Here is a 21,406-nt window from a genome sequence, read left to right on the forward strand (position 1 = left end):
ATGTTTTCCCACTAGTTTAATGTGTCTTCCATTATAATCGCAGCATCCACAACCTAGGAAGAACACGGCTGCGCACCTGTGCCACGCCACTGTACTGACGCAAGTGATTAGGGAGCAGTTAAACGGATGAAGGCAGCGGGGGCCCTGCCAAGCACCACTCAAACATGTTATGATGAAAAGAACCAGGGCAATGAAAGAAGCGGCTTAGACCCTGTGCTGCAGGGGGTTCCTTCAAAGCGAGGCGGGCCGCGCTTTAATCTCACCTTCACAGTGGTGTAATTGCTGCCTTCCTGGATGTGGATTAACAGGCCGTTCTCGCTCCTGGTCCTGAACTTCACTTCTAAGAGGTTTTCGCTGATGGGCTCTGGAAGGGCACCCGGAAAACTCTGCCTCAGCAAATATTCACGCTTCTTGTTCTGACTGATGGAGTAGTCGAGGCGGCCTTTCCCTTCGAGGGACAGCGCTGTGTCAGCTGTAATGTCTGGAAAAAGAGGGCAGAGAGTGGTGGGTGACAGTTACAAAGAACATACCTGGTTGAAGCTACAATAGCGATTGATTTGCAGGGGCAGGATCACAAAAATTCACCAGGTGGTGCTATATATCACCCATGAGGTATTTACCACCATCTTCCACTAGGGAGTGCTATTTTACTCAGTGACTTATTGAGCCAGTCCATTGTGTTTTGCCACAGCAAATATAATTGCTTGAAGTTTGCCTTTGTAGACATAATTTTGTAGCCAAACAACTGCATCTCGCAGATGTAAAATAGCAAGCATGGAAACAGAACAAAATAGCACACTTTTAAAATAAGTAGTTTTGTGCAAAATAGGACCTCTGTACAAATTAGAAATATACAGCCAGTTTATGTATTTTACCAAAGATCATGTTTGATAACAGTGAAACATTGTTATGCTAATGTCAAATCAAATCTTATCATAGCATATGTTGAGTTTTCTTTAGAAGGAAAACAAGTTACTTTAATCGTTCATGTACATTACTTTCCACTCAAAACACACACCACCAATGGCCAGAAAAGGTCAATCACTTCAAAAGAAGGCAAAAACACATTAAACACATTACACAAATATGACCTATGCAATCAGCGAAAACGCGATTGTTTACTCTGTAACTTTCCATAGTGTGCCTGATATATTTGAAATACTACTCTTATAATGAAAACCTTGCAGGGCCAGTAATTAATATGGTTTATCCAAAATACATGTATTTGGTGATTATGGAATGTGTACCTCTAATGTATTTCTATTCCCCAAGTATATTTAAGAGTTCTACAGGATCAGCATTTTGCAATAGAAAACTTCACAAATATTCATAGAAGTGGTGCATTAAAGAAGAGCACCTTTATGCTATTGAATGTAGTAATTTCGAAAAATAGCACTCACATATAAAGTTACATCTCTATAGATCTTTCTTCTCTTTATAATGTCTGCACGGCACACTATACATATATGCTATTGAATGTAGTAATTTCGAAAAATAGCACTGGTAGAACATTTCACGCTGTGTCGTACTATTTCAGAAAGCCCCAGCAAAATAGTAAAATAGTATGTGGAGTGAATTAAGTGCTCACTCTCCAGAGGAACAATGTGGAACATGTTATGCATCGTTTGCCTTTCTTCAGCTATTTTATTCCATCAAAGCATGCTTTACTAATTTCATTCCTAAATTCCACACACTGTGTGTAGCAAATTTGTCTTTTCTGCATGGTCATCCAAGATATTTGACCATTTTCTGGACCATATTATTGCTGGTATTAGGATTTTAAGCTCTGTCTCATTGGCATTTACTGTTAAAGTGTGTGGGCTCTGGCACTAAAATGGTATTGGTAAAATCGATTTCACTCAATAGTTTTTGTTTAACTTTCCCTTTAAAATGATAGAAGATGGCCCAGGAAATACACCAGTGGTATGGTATTTAAATGTAATATGTGGGCTGCTGTGTGTATTTACACCACCAACATAGATGACAAAAACGTATGGCTTTCAGGACCAGCAGAGTGATCTGGCTAGGCTGCAGCAGAGGCACTGCATTATCACATGGAAAGGAAAAGTGCATTTGCCATAGTAGGAAAACCTACTTCTAGGTATTGATAAATTGATACTATATCAAGTGGGGGGACAGCTCGACTAAGTAGGGGAGTGGCTATGGAGCTGAATAATGGCCTGCCTGGTGACAGAATGTCTGCCATTTTGAAACAGAGGCTCCTGGGTAATTGCACAGTAAGGTGAGGAGATACTGCAGAAAAAAAAGTTAGGCGAGAAAATAGCCAGAATTCGGAAGGGAAAATTCTCAAATCACTAGCTGGTGCACAAGACTGGCACTTCTCCATCACCTCCTCAGAAGATTTGCCTTTCCCAGACTTTGACCCAAACATTTTCACGTATGTGCCTTTGTCTTTATCCAATTTTGATGATCAGGCTGTCTTTTTGTTTATTACATTTTTTTAAATAAATTTCTCTGTTTTTCTAAAGAGGTTTGGGAATTTTATTGGGCTTTTTTCTTGACTCAAAAATTGTTGGTAGTGCTTGAATGGAACATATAATTCTCTAGGGCATTGTCTACTGTTTGTGTCATAGCTACCAGGAATTGAGCTGAGATTCTCTAAGAACTGTTTTTTGGCTTAATGCGATTGTGTATATTAAGTTGAAAGGTGCCACCCCTCTCAATAAATATCAATAACTCAATTTCTGACACTATTGTTTAAGCAGGTTTAACTTTTAGAGCCCAAATTACCTGGCAGAGCACTGGTTGGGTGAAGATGTTTAATACATCTATTCATAACCTAAAGTTACAAACTAACAAAAATGTATGCAATTCATAGAGTTAAAGCTACCGTATATAGGTTTCAGACTGTTCTAAAGTTTTTCAGGAACCAAGACAAGTATGTTAAGGACCACAGTTGCTAGGTATGCCTCCTTGAATAAAAGAAAGTTAGTGGTGTGACATGGAGTAGAGTGGTGTAGAGGAGAGTGGAGTGGAATATGAGTGGAGTGGCGTAGAGTCACGAGGCTCCGATTTAAAAGCAACAGATACACCTCTTAATTTTGCACATTCTACACATTGATTTAAGGGCTAAATGCATCACAAACAAACGTGAATTATTGGATGCAGGGAATACTTGCTTTTCCAGACCTTCTAATTTCATGCAAATTTTTTATTAGTTTGACTTACATTTTTCACAATGTTTTCCAGCAAATCCGTCTTTGCAGTTACACTGCTGCCATGACCAGTAATCTAAGCAGGTACCCTCATGCTGACACGGGTTAGTAGTGCAGGCTCCTTCCAATCTGGGACAACTAAAACAAAAGACAAAGGTTATAAATACATTTAAAAAATTGGCGTGAATTGAAAAGTGAGTATTTTCATTCTTTTTACGCAGTTAATTGAACTTAAATGTATATACTTTAAAATAACGTGCAATTACACTATGCTGATATAGACCTTCAGACACGACAGCCAAATAAATTCTTATACGGTAATAAAAACATTGGTCAGCACTACAACAAAAATTATTCCCAGCAAGCAAGCACTGGGTCGAAGGTTAATTTATTATTTTTCTTCCTTTATTTCAAGATGTATGTTCTTCATATGAACAGTCAACATGTTTTGCACCCTCTGATGCTCACAGAATTGGGACTCTTTCAAGACACTATGGGTTACATCTGGTCTTAAGTGGACTTCTCCCCAGCAATCTTGATACAAGGATCAGCTATTTTACTAGTATGTGCGTTCCATGTATCCGTCTCCTTACAGTCCCAAGGAAGAGGGCGAAAATGGTGTGCTGTCTGTCAGACCTTATTTTAATAACACAGAAAAGCTAGTCAGTCAAGGACATCAATTAGTGGTTGTGTGGGTGGTAGCATTTGAACTGCCCTGCTTGTCCTGGTCTCAGGCACCAGAAGTAAGTGACAAGAACAGAAAGCAGACAGGTTGTTCTATCTCTTTATGTGTGGAAACTCTCCAGTCATAAAGAAACTACTCGGAAATTAGCTTTGTGAATAGCAAACAATCATAAACTTACACAAAAATGTAAGCTTACCTGTGTGACTCAGGCCCTGAGTTGGAGGGGACCCTAAGGTCGACCCTCTTACCATGAAGTGGTCTGACGTTGCTTGTGGCAACATGTCTAGACTGATGCTAAACTCTCCAAATAAGTGATGGTAGGCTGATAATATTTTGTGGAAGACTTCTTGCTAATGGTCAAAAAGCAATGCTACACAGATTTATGAAATTTACTTGGATCGCTGTTTCAACGACTGGTCTAAATTATCAGAGTCACAATGACTGCTGTGCCACATGTACGAACTTCCAGATGTGCTGAAATAATAAGTAACTTATTAATCAATTATAGGTGATAAGACGGTCTTTCTGGTATTAAAGATGAAAGAACTGTCATTATAAAAATATATATAAGTGAGAAAGGAGTGAGCTCTAAAATCATGAGTGTTAGCATTGTCATTTTTCATGTTTCATATGCTGTGCACACATACCGATCTAGGATTCCTTGAGCTGCCAAAGCCTGACTCGGTTCCAGAGGGCGCCCGTTCACTGCAAACTCCATAATGCACCCAACAAAGTCATGACTTTCCACTTGTCCTCTTTTTTGAAGTATTGGTTCCAGGGATCGAATGCCTCCCACCGTGACTCGGTTAGGCTGCACATCCAGAATCCTACAACAGAAGAAAGAAAGAGCATGAAAGGGGGCCGGGCTATGAGTATCAATCAAGAAAGAACAGGTCCCATGCGAACCACCCGGAAAACATCCATTCCTTCAGCAAATTGCTACCACAGCTTAGTCTAACCCCTTAAAGTTAGATGTGTATTCATGTTTGTAATGTGCACTGTTAAGAATTGAATCTCTGAATGGAATCAAATTAGCACAATGTTAGCACTAGGGGCTAAAAGGAGTCAGTGGAAGTATGATAGGAAGTGCAGCATAAAAGATCAAATGTTACAACTTAGATGGTTTGATGGGGAAGGTTCAGGGGACAATTTACCAGCTTTTGATACATAGACAATGGGTGTCTGGAAAATGCAGTGCAGACCAGGAGCTACCGTGTATAGAGGGTGTCTGTATTTAATGTCTGCCATTTTGTAAAAGACAGTGGATAGATCTACTCTCCAAACCATTGCGATAAAGTTGATTTTATAATTACATTCTCTGGACAGGACTAAAGCTAATATATGATATGGAGGGTCTTCATTTCTGTGGCATCTGCATTGTTGCATGGTATTTTCAAGTCTGTCTCTCCAGTCTTCTGTGTTCACAAAACATTGCCAATACATACATGGTCCTTTAGTCAGCCCTCTTTATCATTTGGGTTTTTTAAGTGTCATTCACGTTTACCCCTCCCCCCTGTAGCAATGACCATGGGATAATGGGTCATTCCATTTCAGCCATTCGGCCTCTTGTGCAATGAGAGATGGCATTTTGCTACTGCACATGTACACATCCCCCTAAATGGTAGTCCACTTAAGTGGCAGGGCTGGTGTGCTGATTATGGCGGTGGGCCATTTTTCACACACTTCTGCTTTTGCAAACATATGCATGCATATGTCCTTTGGATTTCAGCATTGTTAAGTTTTTGGGTCTGACGATAGCTGCACTCTATAGCTGGATCTTATGTGATCAACAGAAAAAGATGTTTAAGAAGCACTACAGAGAGAGGGGCTTTGACTGCATCCACGTGTTGATTATGTTGAGTACAACATTTGACTGATCAGAGGTTGTGTGATTACACTAAAAAAGAGTGCTACTATTTTCTTATAGCAATGTGCATGCTCAATAGAGCATGACTGAATTATTTATGATGACAGACAGTGATTTATTTAATATGAAAAGTTATGATAAAGGCAGTAGGCCTCATGCAATGACTATGAAAAGCATATGCTACAGTATATAGGCATTTAAGGGTGGCGTGTTATTGCACTAGGTTAAAGTCTGAAGAAAGGTATTTTGCTAATGAACTCTGATAGATTACCATTGTAGGCAAGGGTTTAATAATGATTAACAGCCTCTGACAAACATTAAGGGGAGATTTTCCCTGTGATAATCCGCTCTAAACCCTCTTAGGTGAGATTGCATATTGTATTGCCACCTGGTTCTGTTTGCAATATGCCTGATGGTTGCCTTGTGGGAAAGCTTTGACTCAAAGGTGAGTAGCCAATGGTAAATGCTACAGGCCTGCTTGATTAATTTGGAAATAATATATCAGATGCCATAGACCTGATCTGCCTATTCTGGAAAGTTACGACAAAGCCAGTCGACCCGACACTTATTGTGAAAAGCCTGTGTTAAAACCAGTAGACCTTAAAGTGTGAATTGTTATTACACTGTGTTAAAGCTAATAGACAGGTATTTTGTTAGATGCACTCTAACCATCTACCATCATTGGTAAGGGTTTTGGTGTTTGCTACCCCTTCCAACAAACCCTGGGGGCAAAACCTTTGCACGCACTGTTAGCATACTTGTGAGGTTCCCATATGAGGGGGGGGGGGGGTGCACACTGTTTTGCCAACTGTAATTTTGTATGTATATATAATTGATGAGTGGCTAGTGGGAATGCTTATGCTCATAGGGGCATGCCTGAGGTGGTTATGATGTGAAGTTGGTACAATTTTTATGGAATGCCATATGTCTAATCTATTTATTATGAAATGTTACAAAAAGGTAACAGGCCTAAATCATTGATTATTAAAAGCATATGTTAAGCCTATAGGCCTTTAAATGTGGATTGTTGATCTTCTGAATTCAAAAGCCTATAAATAGGTATTGTGTTTAATGGAATCTCACATATTACATTAGTAGTTAAGGATTTTGGTGTGTGTTAACTTCTTTGACAATCCCTGGTGAACTAGTTCTACTCTATGATAATCCTTACTGGACCCTTTAAGGAAGGACAGACAGGTTTAATTGTCTTCTAGGCTCTCAAAAACGAATAAATACCCTAAAAATACATATATACACGCATGCACATAAATAGAGGGACTTTAGATCAACTCTGTTCTGCCAGTGGTCTGTTAAATTGTCATTCGCAGTCTGCTTCTGCCTATGGCAGCGAACAGCATGGAGCAATGGATCAGCCCAATTCAGCCTTTGACTCTCCTGCCCCGGAAGTGACAGCATTTTTAGTGATAACATGGGCAGCCCCATCTGAAAATGAGTGCTTTACTGCCAGAGTTGGTAGGCTAGTCTGTTAGTTTTCCATTTTCTTTTTTTATTGGTCCCCTTTTATTGCTTTCTTTTGCCTCTTTTTTATTTTATTTTTTTAGAGTGTACTTCACCTCCCCTGATAGTTCAAGCTGCCACAGCCTGTATATTTCATGTGCAGTTACCACACCCCGGGAAGCCACAGCGTCAAAACTTAGCTGACAATGTTGAATGGTGGCATCCATAGTGAATCACCGTTCAAAACGTCTGCCGAATTTCGAAGCATTATGTTGGCCATCTTGAGTCAGTACAACAATGATAAACTAGGTAGAATACCATTTCACAATGGCTGCCAGGTGCGATGATTCTAAGCATCCATCTTTGAATGGTGTTATTCATAGTGTGTCATTGTTTTCCCTATTCAAGATGGCTAACATATTGATTGCTTCTAAATGTGGTATCCATGTTGAAACTTTGAACAAAAGATCTACTGTGTACAATACCATTAGAAGTTGAATGGCCGCTATTATGTATACTTTTATTTTTTATTGTGCGTATTTGTCCACCATGTTTATACTTACATTTTTCTTTTAATTAAACTTGCATACGCTTTTTGAGTTTGTGTGTGTGTTTTACTGTGGCGCGCCTTGGTTCACGGTTTTGTGAATTTCATGGCAAATTTGGGCCTATGTACTAATTTTAAAAAATCATTTTTAATGTCATGTGGGTCCAAGAAACACTCCAATTTTACTATTGTTTTAAACTCTAACCAATTGATTAGCACATGCACTTTTCCTTATTTAGGCCTGGTATTTGCACCAAATGGTTTATGGAATGATCATATTGCTCACTGTAAAAGGAAATTTACCAATTCTATTAATACAATCTTGAGGCTACCAAAGCCAAAAAATATAGGGGTAGTTCCTTCTATTATTAAAATTTACAGATTACAATGTGTACCAACTGCTACATATGGTGCAGAGGTATGGGGGCATTCCACCTGCACACCTATTCAGTGCGAAGAAAATAGATTTTGTCGTAAAACTCTGGGAGCCCCTTTCTTTTCTTCCACATATGCTAGCCATAGCGAATTACATCTGCCGTATATAGAAGATTTTATAAAGGCTCGCCCGACATTGTTCTGGTTAAGAATTTGGAAGAATAAGGCTGCTCAATTGACCAGAGAGATAATCATGGATTGCATGAATTGCGACAGAGGGTTGGATATACCGTGGCTGGCAGGAGTACATAAAAGTTTGACTAATTTGAATATGGAACATTTGTTCCTAAATCCCTCAGATTATAGCCCTGCTAATATTAAAATTATAGAAAGCTCACTTTATGCATCTTTTAAAAAAACTAGACTAGCAACTGAATATAATAAGACCTCAGTTGTTAGATATATGCAAGTTGAGTCTGTAACCCCAGATTTGCCTAAATATCTCTTAAATCCTGTTGGTCGTTGGGAAAGGGGCTTATTCTTCAGGCTGAGAACAGATACAATGAAATATTTGTTGTCTTTTCCTACTGGCTATACTGCTAACCTTGAATCCTCTGTCTGCCCATGTAATAATAGCTCGAAACAATCAATGCTACATTTTTTATTTTTCTGTTCTTTCTATTCCTTCCCCACAAAACATTTTTTGATCCCGTACTTTAAGTCACAATGTGTTTCGAACTATAAGATTGCTTATGATATGGTGCTTGCTATCAATAATGATGAATTATGTTTTAGAGTTGGATCCTTTTTAAAATTGGCGGTACGCACTCGTAATACTATGCACTCGATATAATTCCGCTATTTTATATGGTTATATTAACCCTATTTTTCATAATGTGTTTTGTTTTAATTGTACTTTTATGGATATAATGTATATCCGAATAAAGTTCACATTCATTCATTCATACTGTGGCTAAATGAGTGGGTGAATTCAAGAATAACTCAGTGGGTGAATGAATGGTTGCAATTTATGAATGAGTGCAAAGATCAGTCACAGAGTTCACTTATGATGAGATAGTGTGCTTAAACTCACCATTGACTGGGAAGGCACTTTCATTTATACAGCAAGACCTATTGGCATTGCCAATACTTGTTACTTTTAATGACTATTGTATATGTTTGCATTAAACAAAAATGCCGGCTTGTCAAGGCCAAACCTATTGCTTTGGCAATGCTTGTTTGTATATGCAAATACATAATTATTTATATTAAACACAATACTAGAATAAGAACACAGGGGGCCTACTACCATCTTACTATGGCTGTCTTTTACTACCTACCCTGAGGATAGGGGCTGAGCTTCCTAACTTCCATTAGAGCCCATGGCACCTTTGCTATGACACCAGCTCGGCCTTACAGAATTCGGCCAAAGGGGGGAGTTGTGATTAGAACTTTGAGGTCTAAGGTTCCACAGCCAATAAAGTAGCCACTGGATGACATCCCCTCCCGCCTGGCCAACTTTAAACGAGCGGTTTCTCGTCCTCACCAGTCAGTGGAAGCGGCCACGTTACTAACAGCACAGAAGCCCGGATCCTGATCCTCGGTGCATGTGTCCACTGTGAGGGAAGCAGCCTGCAGAGAGCAAATCAAGGGTATTCATGAAAATATCCATCACAGTACATCATCATTTCACATTCTGTCACCATGAATCATCACGAAATAGGGATGCACAGGTGACAAGGAAATCTTGCACTGTTGAGTGGGGACCTCGGCACTTACCAGCCAGTGTAAAATGGTATTTCACCTGAATATTAGCGCAAAAAGGAGATTTGCATAGATTTAAAATTACATTTTGAACTGCTTGCCAAGTGCAATTGCTGAAGCACTATTACATTTTCACTAGTGAAAATGTGTTCATTCAATGCATGCTGTCCGGCACCAGATAGTACTTTTCTGACAGAAGTAGTTTTAGAACTTCTTTGCAATATATGATATATTGTTCTCCTTTGAAGAGCAGAAAGATGGCAAACGAGATCTCTAGGATTCAGACCTATTCGAATGTGATGTAAAGTAAGGCCACTTAGAAAAGTTTATTTTTCAAATATGCAGAAAGGCAGTCGATGCATGATCGCTACGTGCAGCACATTACAGAATACTTCCATACGTAGAGTTATTTTCGTGCACTCCTTCAGCCGGTTTACAAAAATAAATTCCCCACCAAGTGCATGTATAGAAAAAATAAACTGCAGACTCATTTGTCTCGAGGCACAGCTGTGCAAAAACAAATACATTTAGGCAAATCTATCAATATATGACGAGTTCCCAGGGTTCTAGAAACAAAATGTGAGGGTGAATTCTGATAATGAACATCAAATGTTATTTTTTGTACAATTTGTAAAACGGCTAGGGCTGTGTTTACGTCTGGTTACCTCTGATGGAGTAGCACACACACTATTAACTCCCAGTGTGCCACCTTGGTGTCATAAATCGACATTTATCTTCCCTACGCAGACCGCAATCACCACTAATAGGCGGGCCTGCTGAAATTCTTCAGCAGTCCACACAATTCATTTCCAATTACGCAACCAACGCTGACACGTTGTATCAGCCAGGCCAGCTGCTGGTCCTGCAAAGCCTTTTCGCATCACTTAACTGTGCATGTGAAATTATTTTAACAGCAACAATTCTACTTGAGTGCCACTTCGTTTGCCCTCAGCGACCCACTCCTTCCTTCTTCTCTACGCAGAATCACCAGTTTTATAAAGCGCGAACTCGACCCGAAGGCATCGGAGCGCTTTACATGCGCACCAGTTACGTTACACAAAGCCACATTCATGTTTGGTAGGCACGGGGAGATTAAGTGAGTTGCCCAGAATCACAGGATGTTGAGCAGACGCCGAGACTCGAACCTAGTTGCCCAGCTCCAAAGCCGCAAGCTCTGGCCATTACGCCAGTTACGTTACACAAAGACACATTCATGTCTGGTAGGCACGGGGAGATTAAGGGAATTGCCCAGAATCACTGGATGTCGAGCAGACGCCGAGACTCGAACCTAGTTCCCCAGCTCCTAAGCCGCAAGCTCTGGCCGTTACGCCACATCCTCTCCCCAATAATAATAATATGGGGCATGGACCTAAAATTCATCGACCATGTATTCTGCAAAGCGCCGTCACTTTATGCACTGAGTTCCCTGCGAGTACCTTCACTCCCTTCGCCACACACGGCAACTCGTCACTATGCACATATCACCCACACTTTCTTTTCTATATTTTCACAGCAGGGCGCGCAAACCCTTCCCCGGTGCAGGGAAGGACATTTGAGCCTGTATTTTAGTTGGACTCGAGTTCTTACGCCCTCTACACTGACGTTAGTCAGAGGTTCCTGCTGCTAATTCCACCCTCTCTAAAGTTACCTTCTTGCAGTTATGTGATTTTCTACGCTGTCACTCTGCAATATCTCAAGCCTGACAACTTAATGATTTTACCAGTTTCCGGCGAAGTCCCGCTGCACTGTAGGAAATGACAGGTGGGGGAGGCTGCCATTTTTTTCGACATATAGGAAAAACCTTTCTTGCAATAAATAGCACAGATGAGGGGGACTTCTACTCACGCCTTGTGTTGGTAAATAGCTGATGGGAATGTTAAGCCTAGAGTTAATACTCGATGAATTAATTATACATTGAAATGATAAAGCCCTTGCTTGTCCTGCTTTCCATATTTCACTGGATCATGGGGGGTATTACACCTAGGTCTGAATAGCGGGTATGCGGATTTAACTTAGTACGTGCCTACGCTCACACGCTTACCAAATAAGAGAAAACACCAAGCTGGAAGCATTTGTTCATGAAGTGGAAAAACTAAGTTTGAATAGTATGCTGACAAACACATTTGCTGCTGTCTTGCGTTAATATGCTGCTATTGTTGCCATGACACCCGCAATACCTTTTTTTTTCCGGCCACATAAATACTGTTATTTTGCAAATTATAGGTGAACTATAACTTTCTTTCACCATATTTTCTGAATGATGTCTAATGAAGCCATGGAAAGAGGTTGAGAGTATTGTTTAGGGGTAGCGTGTGCAGAAAGCAATGGCTACCTGAGTCTAGACAGGCAACAGGCCCGTTTTGGGTCCAGTATCAAGGAATATTTCTGAAGGTGTAACAATATTTGTCAGAACTCAAGGTGAAGGACTGAGCCTGAGGCAGCAGTGATGACACAACATTCTCTGGGACCAAGGGTGCAGGCAGGGTTGATAAAAGATGTCATAAGACAAAAGATGTGCACCGGAAAGCTATTTCCAATTATCTTGCCATCAAAGAGTAGGTACTCCACTCCACCTCGACTAGCACTCACATTTCTAAATTAGGTTTCAATCAAACCATGGGTTAGCATTTGAAATATCACAGCTCTTCTTATTTACATTAGTGACACAACCAGCCAGCACAAACACCGAATGCCCTGCAACAATCAACTGTAGCCTTAGAGCCCGACGTAGCGGGCTCTGCTGGCCATTAAAGGCCCGCTACAGCGTTAAAGGCCCCAGCCAAAGGCATGGGCCTTTAACAAGGAAGCGGGCCTTTAATGGCCAGCATGGTGCACAACAGAGGGCTCTAAGGCTACCTAGAGGGTGACTGTTCTAATTTGTAAAATAAAGGCCTCACAGAGTCCAAGGGGGTTGAAACCCTCTCGGACTCCGTGAGACCTTTGTTCACTGCAAGAGCTGTGAACAAACATTGGAATGTTGATGCTCCGGGCTTCTACCGGCCATTAAAAGCCCTGAGCGCTAGATTGTTTTCAATGGAGAGCTTAACATTCCAATGTTCTCATTTTCTCTAGTCCTACCAAACCCTGCAAGGAAATGTCTGTGAAAACTTCAAATAATATTAGAGCTGTCAAAGGAGACACCCTACTCCACCATACCTCACGAGCAAGTGTAAAAACAAATGTGCTGCGCACGTGCACTTACTTCAGGTGAGATCTGTATAATATCCATAACATGAACTACCACATTGATTCAGGCGTCAGACTGCTAAATCAATCTCTGTTACTCTTTTCAATGTTTCTTTCCATCCCTCCAACTCTATTTTATTTTGGTCATAGAGGAGCATGGCAAAGAACTGAATGTTAAAATAACTTGGTGGCATGTTTAGGTAACTGAGACACCAGAAAGCCCCTCCCCTGACACCTCACACACATAATGTAAATATATCTGTATATTTGAATATGTAGATACCTAAATGTTTGTCTTGTAGTGCATGCCTCCTTGAAGCACTGTCCAAAGGTCGTCTACCACCACCACAGTCCCTCAGTGTGTAACTTACTCATATGTAACTCTTTGTGACTATTTACAGCACTTAAGAAACCTTACATTCCTGATCTTTCAAAACTACAAATAAGTAAAGGTTAGTGTATAATGTGCCCTTTTTCCATATTCTAGATCTATAATTGATTTAAATTGGCACACACATTCAGACGTTCTGAATTGTGGGGCCCTTAATATTACAGTGATAGTGCACCCTAAGAAAATGGCTAATTCCCTATGTAAGGTATAATATAAATGAAAAAAAGTGCAAGAAAGTTTAGGCATCTCACAGACCCTCAGCAGCTCTTCTCACTGAGATTTGCCCAGAAAGAAAGCAGAAGCTGTGAATATACACGTTCTCAATGGAACATAACCCTAGTTTGAGCTTTAGAAGGTCCAAGATAAAATATTACAGTGATATCATAGGATGATGTATATCTCTGAAAAGGAGGTTGGTGCTCAAAGACGCATCTATGAAAAGTGTTTAACAATCAATGACAGATTTCAATCTATTATATGGTCATAAATAAAATGCATCTAACTTGTTCTATATCTCAACGACACTGAATAGGCTTTGACCAGCAAGACTGTACATGAACACGGCTTAGGCCCTGGCCTTGGTTTAGGAGCGAGATTCCTCCACAGAGAACCGCGAAGAGCCTGTGAGGTGTGTTCCTTTTCAAGAGCAATATTATTTCTTTTTCAAAGCGGGGAGTGAAGAGAGAGATAATGTTGAGTTGATAAACACACATCCATCATTTGATAACAATTACCAGGAAGGGCTAGTTTCTGGTCGCAACACTAAATACAAATGCAGGCAGTCATTAATGGGGAAGAAGTGTGGTGAGAATGTCTGGTCATGAGAGATACAGTTTACATATGCGTCAGCTTTTCTGAAAATGGTAATGAAGTACACTGGACCTAATGGATTTTCCATGTGCACAGTCTCTATGCAAACAAAAGATGACGGAGTCAAACTTTGTACCTCTGAAACATCCCTTACCATTCCAGCTCTGCGAGCAATGACAGTGTGGAACTGCCCATCGGACACCTTCTTCATGGTGGTCAGTTTGTAGGTTCCACTGCCAAGGTTGTAGGAGAACCTCAAGCGTTCTTCTACAATTTCCAGGGCCAGGAACTCAGACTGGTCCCCCGTCTGGTTGTCGTAGTTGTAGAGTAGAAGGGCGTTGCTTTTGATGGTGGAAAACTTGATGTAAATGTAGTTGTTGTTGGGGTCTAGGCTGGGGAACTCCATGTAGGACATTTCTTCAAACCCATAACTGTTCAATTCACAATGCTTTCCAAAGACACCTACGCAGGAGAAACAGAGATTATTATTGCGATAAAGTCATGCCAAAGGTAATAATGCATGTGATGTAAAAAACTTATAACATTAATCACTAGAAGATAAACAAATAATTCAATGAACACAATATCAGAATCCTCATAATGCCCTTCCATCTAAGCCTAAAGTTGTGAAAGGTCACGTGTCACCCACAGATCATGTAGAGGGGACTGCATCTCCACTACGAAGCTTCACTCTTAGGACCAAAAAGACAATAGCTGTGACTTCTATTTGTCAATTAAAGTCATTTATTTATTTACTGTCATTCATGATTGTTTGGTGCTACGTTCAGGTGTTTTACCATTAACCAGCAGAGAGTAGGAGAGACAGACAGAGAAGCTGGCGTGAGCTTAAAAGACTTTGGCTCCTGGGTACATTTCTCTTAACCCTTGGACCTGTGTGTAGATACCCGGGAAGGGTGACTTGTTAAGAAGGGGACAGAAAAAATATCTGTCCGTAAATACTTCATTGGCATAGTAAAAATCTTTATTATACATGAACCTAGAGTATAAACATTGACCTGCAATGATAGTGATAATAATTAGCAAATTAACACAGGTGAATGTTAGAAGACTGAATCCCAAAAATACACCTAACATTTTTTAACATGACTAAGAGAATCCTGAATTGTACCTGCTGCCAATGTTCATAAATGAACCCAAATCCCCAGATTCCTTTCTTTTAGCGAGCCTGTGACAAGTGCAGCCATTGTGTTGTTAGGCATCCAAGTCCATGGCTGGTCTTGGGTGTCCTTCAGAGTTCCTTCCACCAAAGGACTGTCCTCCCTCTCACAAAAAAGTAGGCAACGTGCAGGTGGAGATTGTACTCCTGGTTTGCAGGGCTCTCACTTGAGAAGAAGTCCAGACAGGCGCAACAGGATCCCCAGGGCAAAAGTGGAGAACATATTTTTCCTCTTGGAAACAGCACTGCCCCTATACCCCTACCAGATCCCGGGTTTGTCCGTTTCCATTCCAACCACTAGACTCAAGTCCTTTGGTAGAGTAAATGTGTTATCTTTTCCAGGGTGAAAAGGGGAAGGAGAGGAGATTGAGAATGCCAACAGACATACATGTCTGTGGTCACTGCCCAACTACCAAGGCAAACCATGCATTTGAGCCCCCACTTCGCACCCCTTGAGCGAAATTTACAGCTGTGCATATCTTCACATTCGTGGCAGAAATCTCTGACCCGGTGAAGGGATTTATGTCTGCCAGGAATGCCTTTGTGATTTTTTCACAGGAATCACAAAGTTACAGTTGATTGTAAACATACATTTACGGCCAAATATACATTTGTAAATATGGCCCTGGATTTTAAACAGTCTTTCACTGAATTAAAACATGTAAAGTTTTTTCTCGCTTCTAAAGGTGTGCATGGGAATGCGGCATGAGAAATGTATATGTGTAAGGCAGTGAGATTATAGTGAGCGACTTACACATGCATGGGACAAAGGACAGGTCTATACTTATAATCCTAAAGCACAAACAGTAACTCATATATATGAATACACATACAAGTCGTGTCAGCACAAGTCGTGGCTGCACCGGAATCGCGTAATATCGCTGACTGACGGAGTTCTAATTTGGAGCCCCGAAGGTACTATCCTTGATGAAGTTCATTCGAATAGTATTGGAACTTCCACCTAGTATTGGATAATATACCAATCTCACTTTGTTTTCACCTGAGGTCCTGAAGAAAGCCCCCCGACCCTTCTGGGCATACTAGGGGCTGAAACATGTCGACCGACCACTCAGACTAAAACTGCAGCGGATTCATTACATGTCTACTCTGCAACTAGCTGTTTTTTATCTTTTTCCCTGCACCTAATAGAATAACAATTTGTGAATATAGGTAGCTTGAGGAATTTTTTAACATAACCAATCACTACACTTGAGCACTTCTCACCTCCTTTTTATTTTTAATTTTTTTCCCTGATCACTACTGGAACATCCAGTGGTTCCCTCCGGGTTGGAGGAAGCATGGGAAAAACCCTATGATGATGCTGTCACGTATTTAGATATCAAGGCGGAGAATCAAGATATACCGCCCACGAAGAACTGCCTTACGTGAATGAGGGTTTTTTACCAAATATCGGAAACAACCACCCGAACCCTGGTGCCAGCTACAAGTGATCCATTCCCTTTGATTGCAACTAACTAGCTGGAAGCTGAATGGATCACAGCTCCTTCTACTTCCCTATTTTTGATTGAAATACACATACATATCATCAAGAAACAATTAAAACCCACAGTCCAAACCGGACATTGGTGGGGATACTCTCCTAGCAGCCCCACACATTCCAATACCTCGGTGTTCGGATCTACCATCATGAAGGGGAGGCCTCCTTGAGCGCAATGTCACTAGAATGGTGGTTATGATTCAAAATCAGGTCATACTCTGGAAGAGCCTCCGGCATTCGGTGATTGGCAGAATTGCTTGCTCCAAAATGTTCATGCTTCCACAGATACCACAGAATTTTGCCAATCTCTCCCTTTGGCTACCAGTCAAATTTTTTCGGTCATTTGACTCCCTACTGGGAAACCTCATATGGCGGAAGAACCATCTAGAGTTGCACTGGAGACTGCCTACTGATTAAGGAGGTCTAGGTTCTCCCTTATTACTTAGTGGCACAGCACAGTGGGTGAGCCGATGGCTTGCTGGGTGTCAACTCCAGAAGGCACATGCTTCCATAGGAGTCTCCGTATTACAGCTCCAAGTCTTTCCTACGCTCCAGCCAATCCCCTTTGGGGCTACGCACAAAGCTGTGCCCCTGACATCCACAGAGCTACAACGCTGGTAGTCTGAGGAAATAACAACTGTGGGCGACCATTTTCAGGACAGCAATCAGTTGTCCTTTGATGAGCTAGTGGACTATTTTACCATGCATCGGGGACAATTCCATATACAACACACACTGGCTCGCGTTTTGCACACCAGCTGGAACATCGAGTCCACAGAAACATTGTACTGTACGTTCACACCATGGACAATGGTCGGAGACTTATCGGTTGACTGACTAAGGCTATTAAAGAGCAGACTCGAGCCCACCCTGCCTTTGGGATAGGTGAGAAACTGAAATTGGGCAGGTCTTCGCCGACAAAGAATGGTACTGAGTACTGGCCTACCTCGCTGCTGTCACTAGAAATGCAAGGTTCAAACTCTTCCAATTCTTTATTTTGCTTAGGGTGCACCTATCTTCTGCCAAGATGAACATGTTTTTCCGTAGGACGAATGCTTGCTGCCCTCGTCGCCTTGTACTGCATGTTATTGTCATATCCATTTTTGTAGCTTTTTTTAGCTGGGGGTGGATTTTAGTGTGGAGGGTAGGGGTTAGGGTTGTTTTTAGGACTGGGGCAGCTAAGTGCATTGCAGGGCTGTAGCCGGTTTTTAGGACTGAGTGCGGGAGGTTGGGGTTGTGTTTAGGGCTGGAATGGGGGTATTGCAGTGCTAGGGGATGGTTTTTGGGGCTCCGGGCAAGGGGCCTGGGGTGTGATCTTTACCATGCATGCCTTTACCAATCATGCCTTTTCCACTAAATTCCTTTTAAAGGCATGCGTGTTAAAGGCATGCGTGGCAAAGACGCAATAGTGGTTGAGAATGCGTTGTTTAGGCATGCGTTGTTGAGGCATATGTTGCTCTATCATACAGCCATGGATGGATGGATGATAGATAGATAGATAGATAGATAGATAGATAGATAGATAGATAGATAGATAGATAGATAGATAGATAGATAGATAGATAGATAGATAGATAGATAGATAGATAGATAGATAGATAGATAGATAGATAGATAGATAGATAGATAGATAGATAGATAGATGAAATGATTGGGAAAGAGAATAGGACAGGAGGTCTGAAAATTGTTGGGCGGTAATATGGATGAATACATGTATAAAATAACAATGACAAAAGGTAGCTTGGAAATATGTTGTCTTAAAAGAAATAACTAATTTTAAATATAAGCAATAAAGAGAAGATGAGTTTTTCTGTTTCACCTACACCAACGGTTAGAAACACATTTCTGTACGGATGTACAAATAACAGTGTTATGGATGTTTTCTGAGGACATTTATTTATCCTCTTCAGGATGTTCCTGTTTAAGGGCTAATGCCTGATCTTGAGCTGCAAAGCAGTCACAGGTTTCATTAAATCCTGCCACATTAATATTAATGAGGTAGAATTATGTTTGCCGATCCTGAGGAAAATGCAGCAAGTGGGGGAATGAAGGTCTGAAAAGGACAGCAGATAAAGATTCTCACATTTGCAGAATGCAATCTATTTCTGTGTTGCAGCCGCTCTACCTGGTACGATGTTACAATGCAATCAAAAAATAAAACTGGCAAGGTGAGGTCATTGGAAGAACCATTCAGCCATTACCAGGACTTATGAGTGCTCCAACTTATGCCCACAGCCTACATTCACAGAACAGAAACTGTCCCTCATGGACAGCCTCTGCTTTGTAAATGGATGCCATTCCCTTTGAGGAGCTGGTATCTAACCGCTATGTAAGGTAACTTATAACTCACCCCCACGCCATGCACTGCAAATTACCCCACATATTACATCACTCATGGCATCTTCTATGACATCATTGATAATATCACTGCAACATTTGCAGTAAAATTATTGATGAGAAAACTGTGCATGGAGGAGTGCAAGTTATAGTTACCCTAGGGCACGACTTATAGCTACTCGAGATACCTATAAGTATAACTGCTGAATTTCTATGGTTTTGTGTGTGTAGAATCTGAACCTAACTATAACGTCTTCGCAACATTTGTTTTTTTCTGAGAATTTTAAGTTTTTTAAAAATTGTATTTCCTAGCTATAACGCCCCTATAACATTTGTTTTGTTCAGTGAATATATATATAAATATATGTATATGCTAATTAATTACGTCCACTTTAATCTGTGCTCTTATTTAACAATTCATGTGTACTTTGTTTTTCACCAGCTTAGGGAGCCCTATTCTACCGACTATTATGGCAGCTAGAATGTGAAGCCCCCAAACCCTCTAGCATGCCACATTGTGGTAAAACATGATGATGGAAGAAACTCTAGTATGATACAAAAGGCACGACCTTTAGCACCTTTTATTTTCAAAACATTTTGATTGTGATTTTTGATGCAAGCAATCTGGACAGACATATAACAGGGTTACTTTACAGATGCATGACACGTGTTGATTCTGAGGTCACATACAAGTAGAACAAGCCTGTGTTGGAACACACGTTCGTCAAACAGATCTGCAGGATCATGTGTAGAAGTATACAGTAAACCAAGCTACCCCAATCCCAACCACCATTCCTTGAGGGTCCTGCGCTACAATTTTTATGAAGTTCACAGAAATGTACTCCATCCAGATGCTGTTGGCACAGTATCAATGGGGAGGGTACTGGGAAATAGAGAAGGGGACAGCAGTGCCAAGGCCAGTTAGGTTGTACAGGACTATCTGTCTGTATAGAGTTGCCAAACCAGTTGGTGAATTCATCGAAGGCTTGAGATGGAGAGTCAAGGGGGCTTGTTATCTGCATCTCTGTGATCTTTCAAGTCCATTACCAACTCATCCCATAGAAATGTTGCATCTCTTCTCTACCCAGTGCCCTAATCTCAGGCTCTGCCCAGAATAGGGTGCCTTCAATGCACATATGCTGGGAGGTTGCGCAGACTTTCAGTGTGTTATATACTATGCTTGGCTAGTAAAAGTAAGAGATCTGTGTATTTTGTTGTGACCGAAGTCTTAGAGGATCTAGGGGACAGGTCAATCAAGCAGGCTTCTATAGTAGCAATCTTCTTAGATTTCCCAGTCAATTACTTCTGAAAGCGTGGTCTGCACTATTTTCCAAAATGCACTAAGCCTTGGAGAAGCAAACATGAAATGTTGAAAGTCTGCGGGGAGTGATGACACCTACTGCTGTCCGACTCGGCTTCTGTATACAGCTGCCAATCTTCTGGACTTTGAGATAGGCTCTGGGTAGAATGTTGAATTGTAGAAATTTGAAACAGATGTTTCTGGAGATCTTATGGAGTATTCTAAGACCTTCTGCCATTCTTTATCCTTTGCGGCTAGCTTTGAGATAGCCTCCCAGATGGCGCCCGACTGGGAACCCAAAGCAGCCCTGGCAATAGGAGGATGGAAATGCTTGCTTGCTTGCTGCTTTTATTACTGGGGGGCAATGATGTTGCAGCACTGCTGCAAACCCAGCCCCCACCCTTCCAGCCTCCCAGGGAAATACCCAGTGCCCGGTACGTCCAGTCTGGCCCTGTCCCAGAGTTCCCTGATGTGTTGTAGGGAGATGGCAGTATGTTCTAATATTCCTTTATAGATCCAGGGCACTAATCTACAACTGTGCCCTTTGGTGTGTAAAGTTTGCAGAAGTGCGTGCGTAGGGGGTTTGGCTAGGTTTGTATTCCAAAGCCACCAGAGAAAACCTCAATTTGTTCGGTATTGTATAAAACGGCCTACTTGTATCCCTCAGCATCAGAAATTCCATGAGCATCCCATTCTCATAGTAACAACTGATAATTACTGTTCTTAGAAATCGCTATGGTGCTGTATGATATGGTATAAAACCAGATCATTATGATTGTTATTATTATTATCCCTTATGTCACTGCATGCAAGCATAGCTATTGAAGAGTTAACA

The 21,406-nt window shown here is 41.1% G+C and overlaps 1 protein-coding gene across 1 annotated transcript in view; it reads right to left on the bottom strand.

The window, feature by feature from the left end:
* Positions 1-21,406, bottom strand: part of FAT4 (FAT atypical cadherin 4) — a 340,538-nt gene that overhangs the window by 20,193 nt on the left and 298,939 nt on the right. The window contains exons 11-15 of the mRNA XM_085641543.1: positions 14,414-14,721; positions 9,655-9,740; positions 4,509-4,688; positions 3,190-3,314; positions 264-481 (exon numbers count right to left, since the gene is read on the bottom strand). Of these exons, the coding sequence (XP_085497669.1) occupies positions 264-481; positions 3,190-3,314; positions 4,509-4,688; positions 9,655-9,740; positions 14,414-14,721 (917 nt within the window). The remainder of the gene's footprint in view (positions 1-263; positions 482-3,189; positions 3,315-4,508; positions 4,689-9,654; positions 9,741-14,413; positions 14,722-21,406) is intronic.

The sequence above is a fragment of the Triturus cristatus genome, chromosome 2_2 (assembly GCF_964204655.1).
Source record: "Triturus cristatus chromosome 2_2, aTriCri1.1, whole genome shotgun sequence".
In the NCBI taxonomy this organism is placed as follows: Eukaryota; Metazoa; Chordata; class Amphibia; order Caudata; family Salamandridae; genus Triturus; species Triturus cristatus.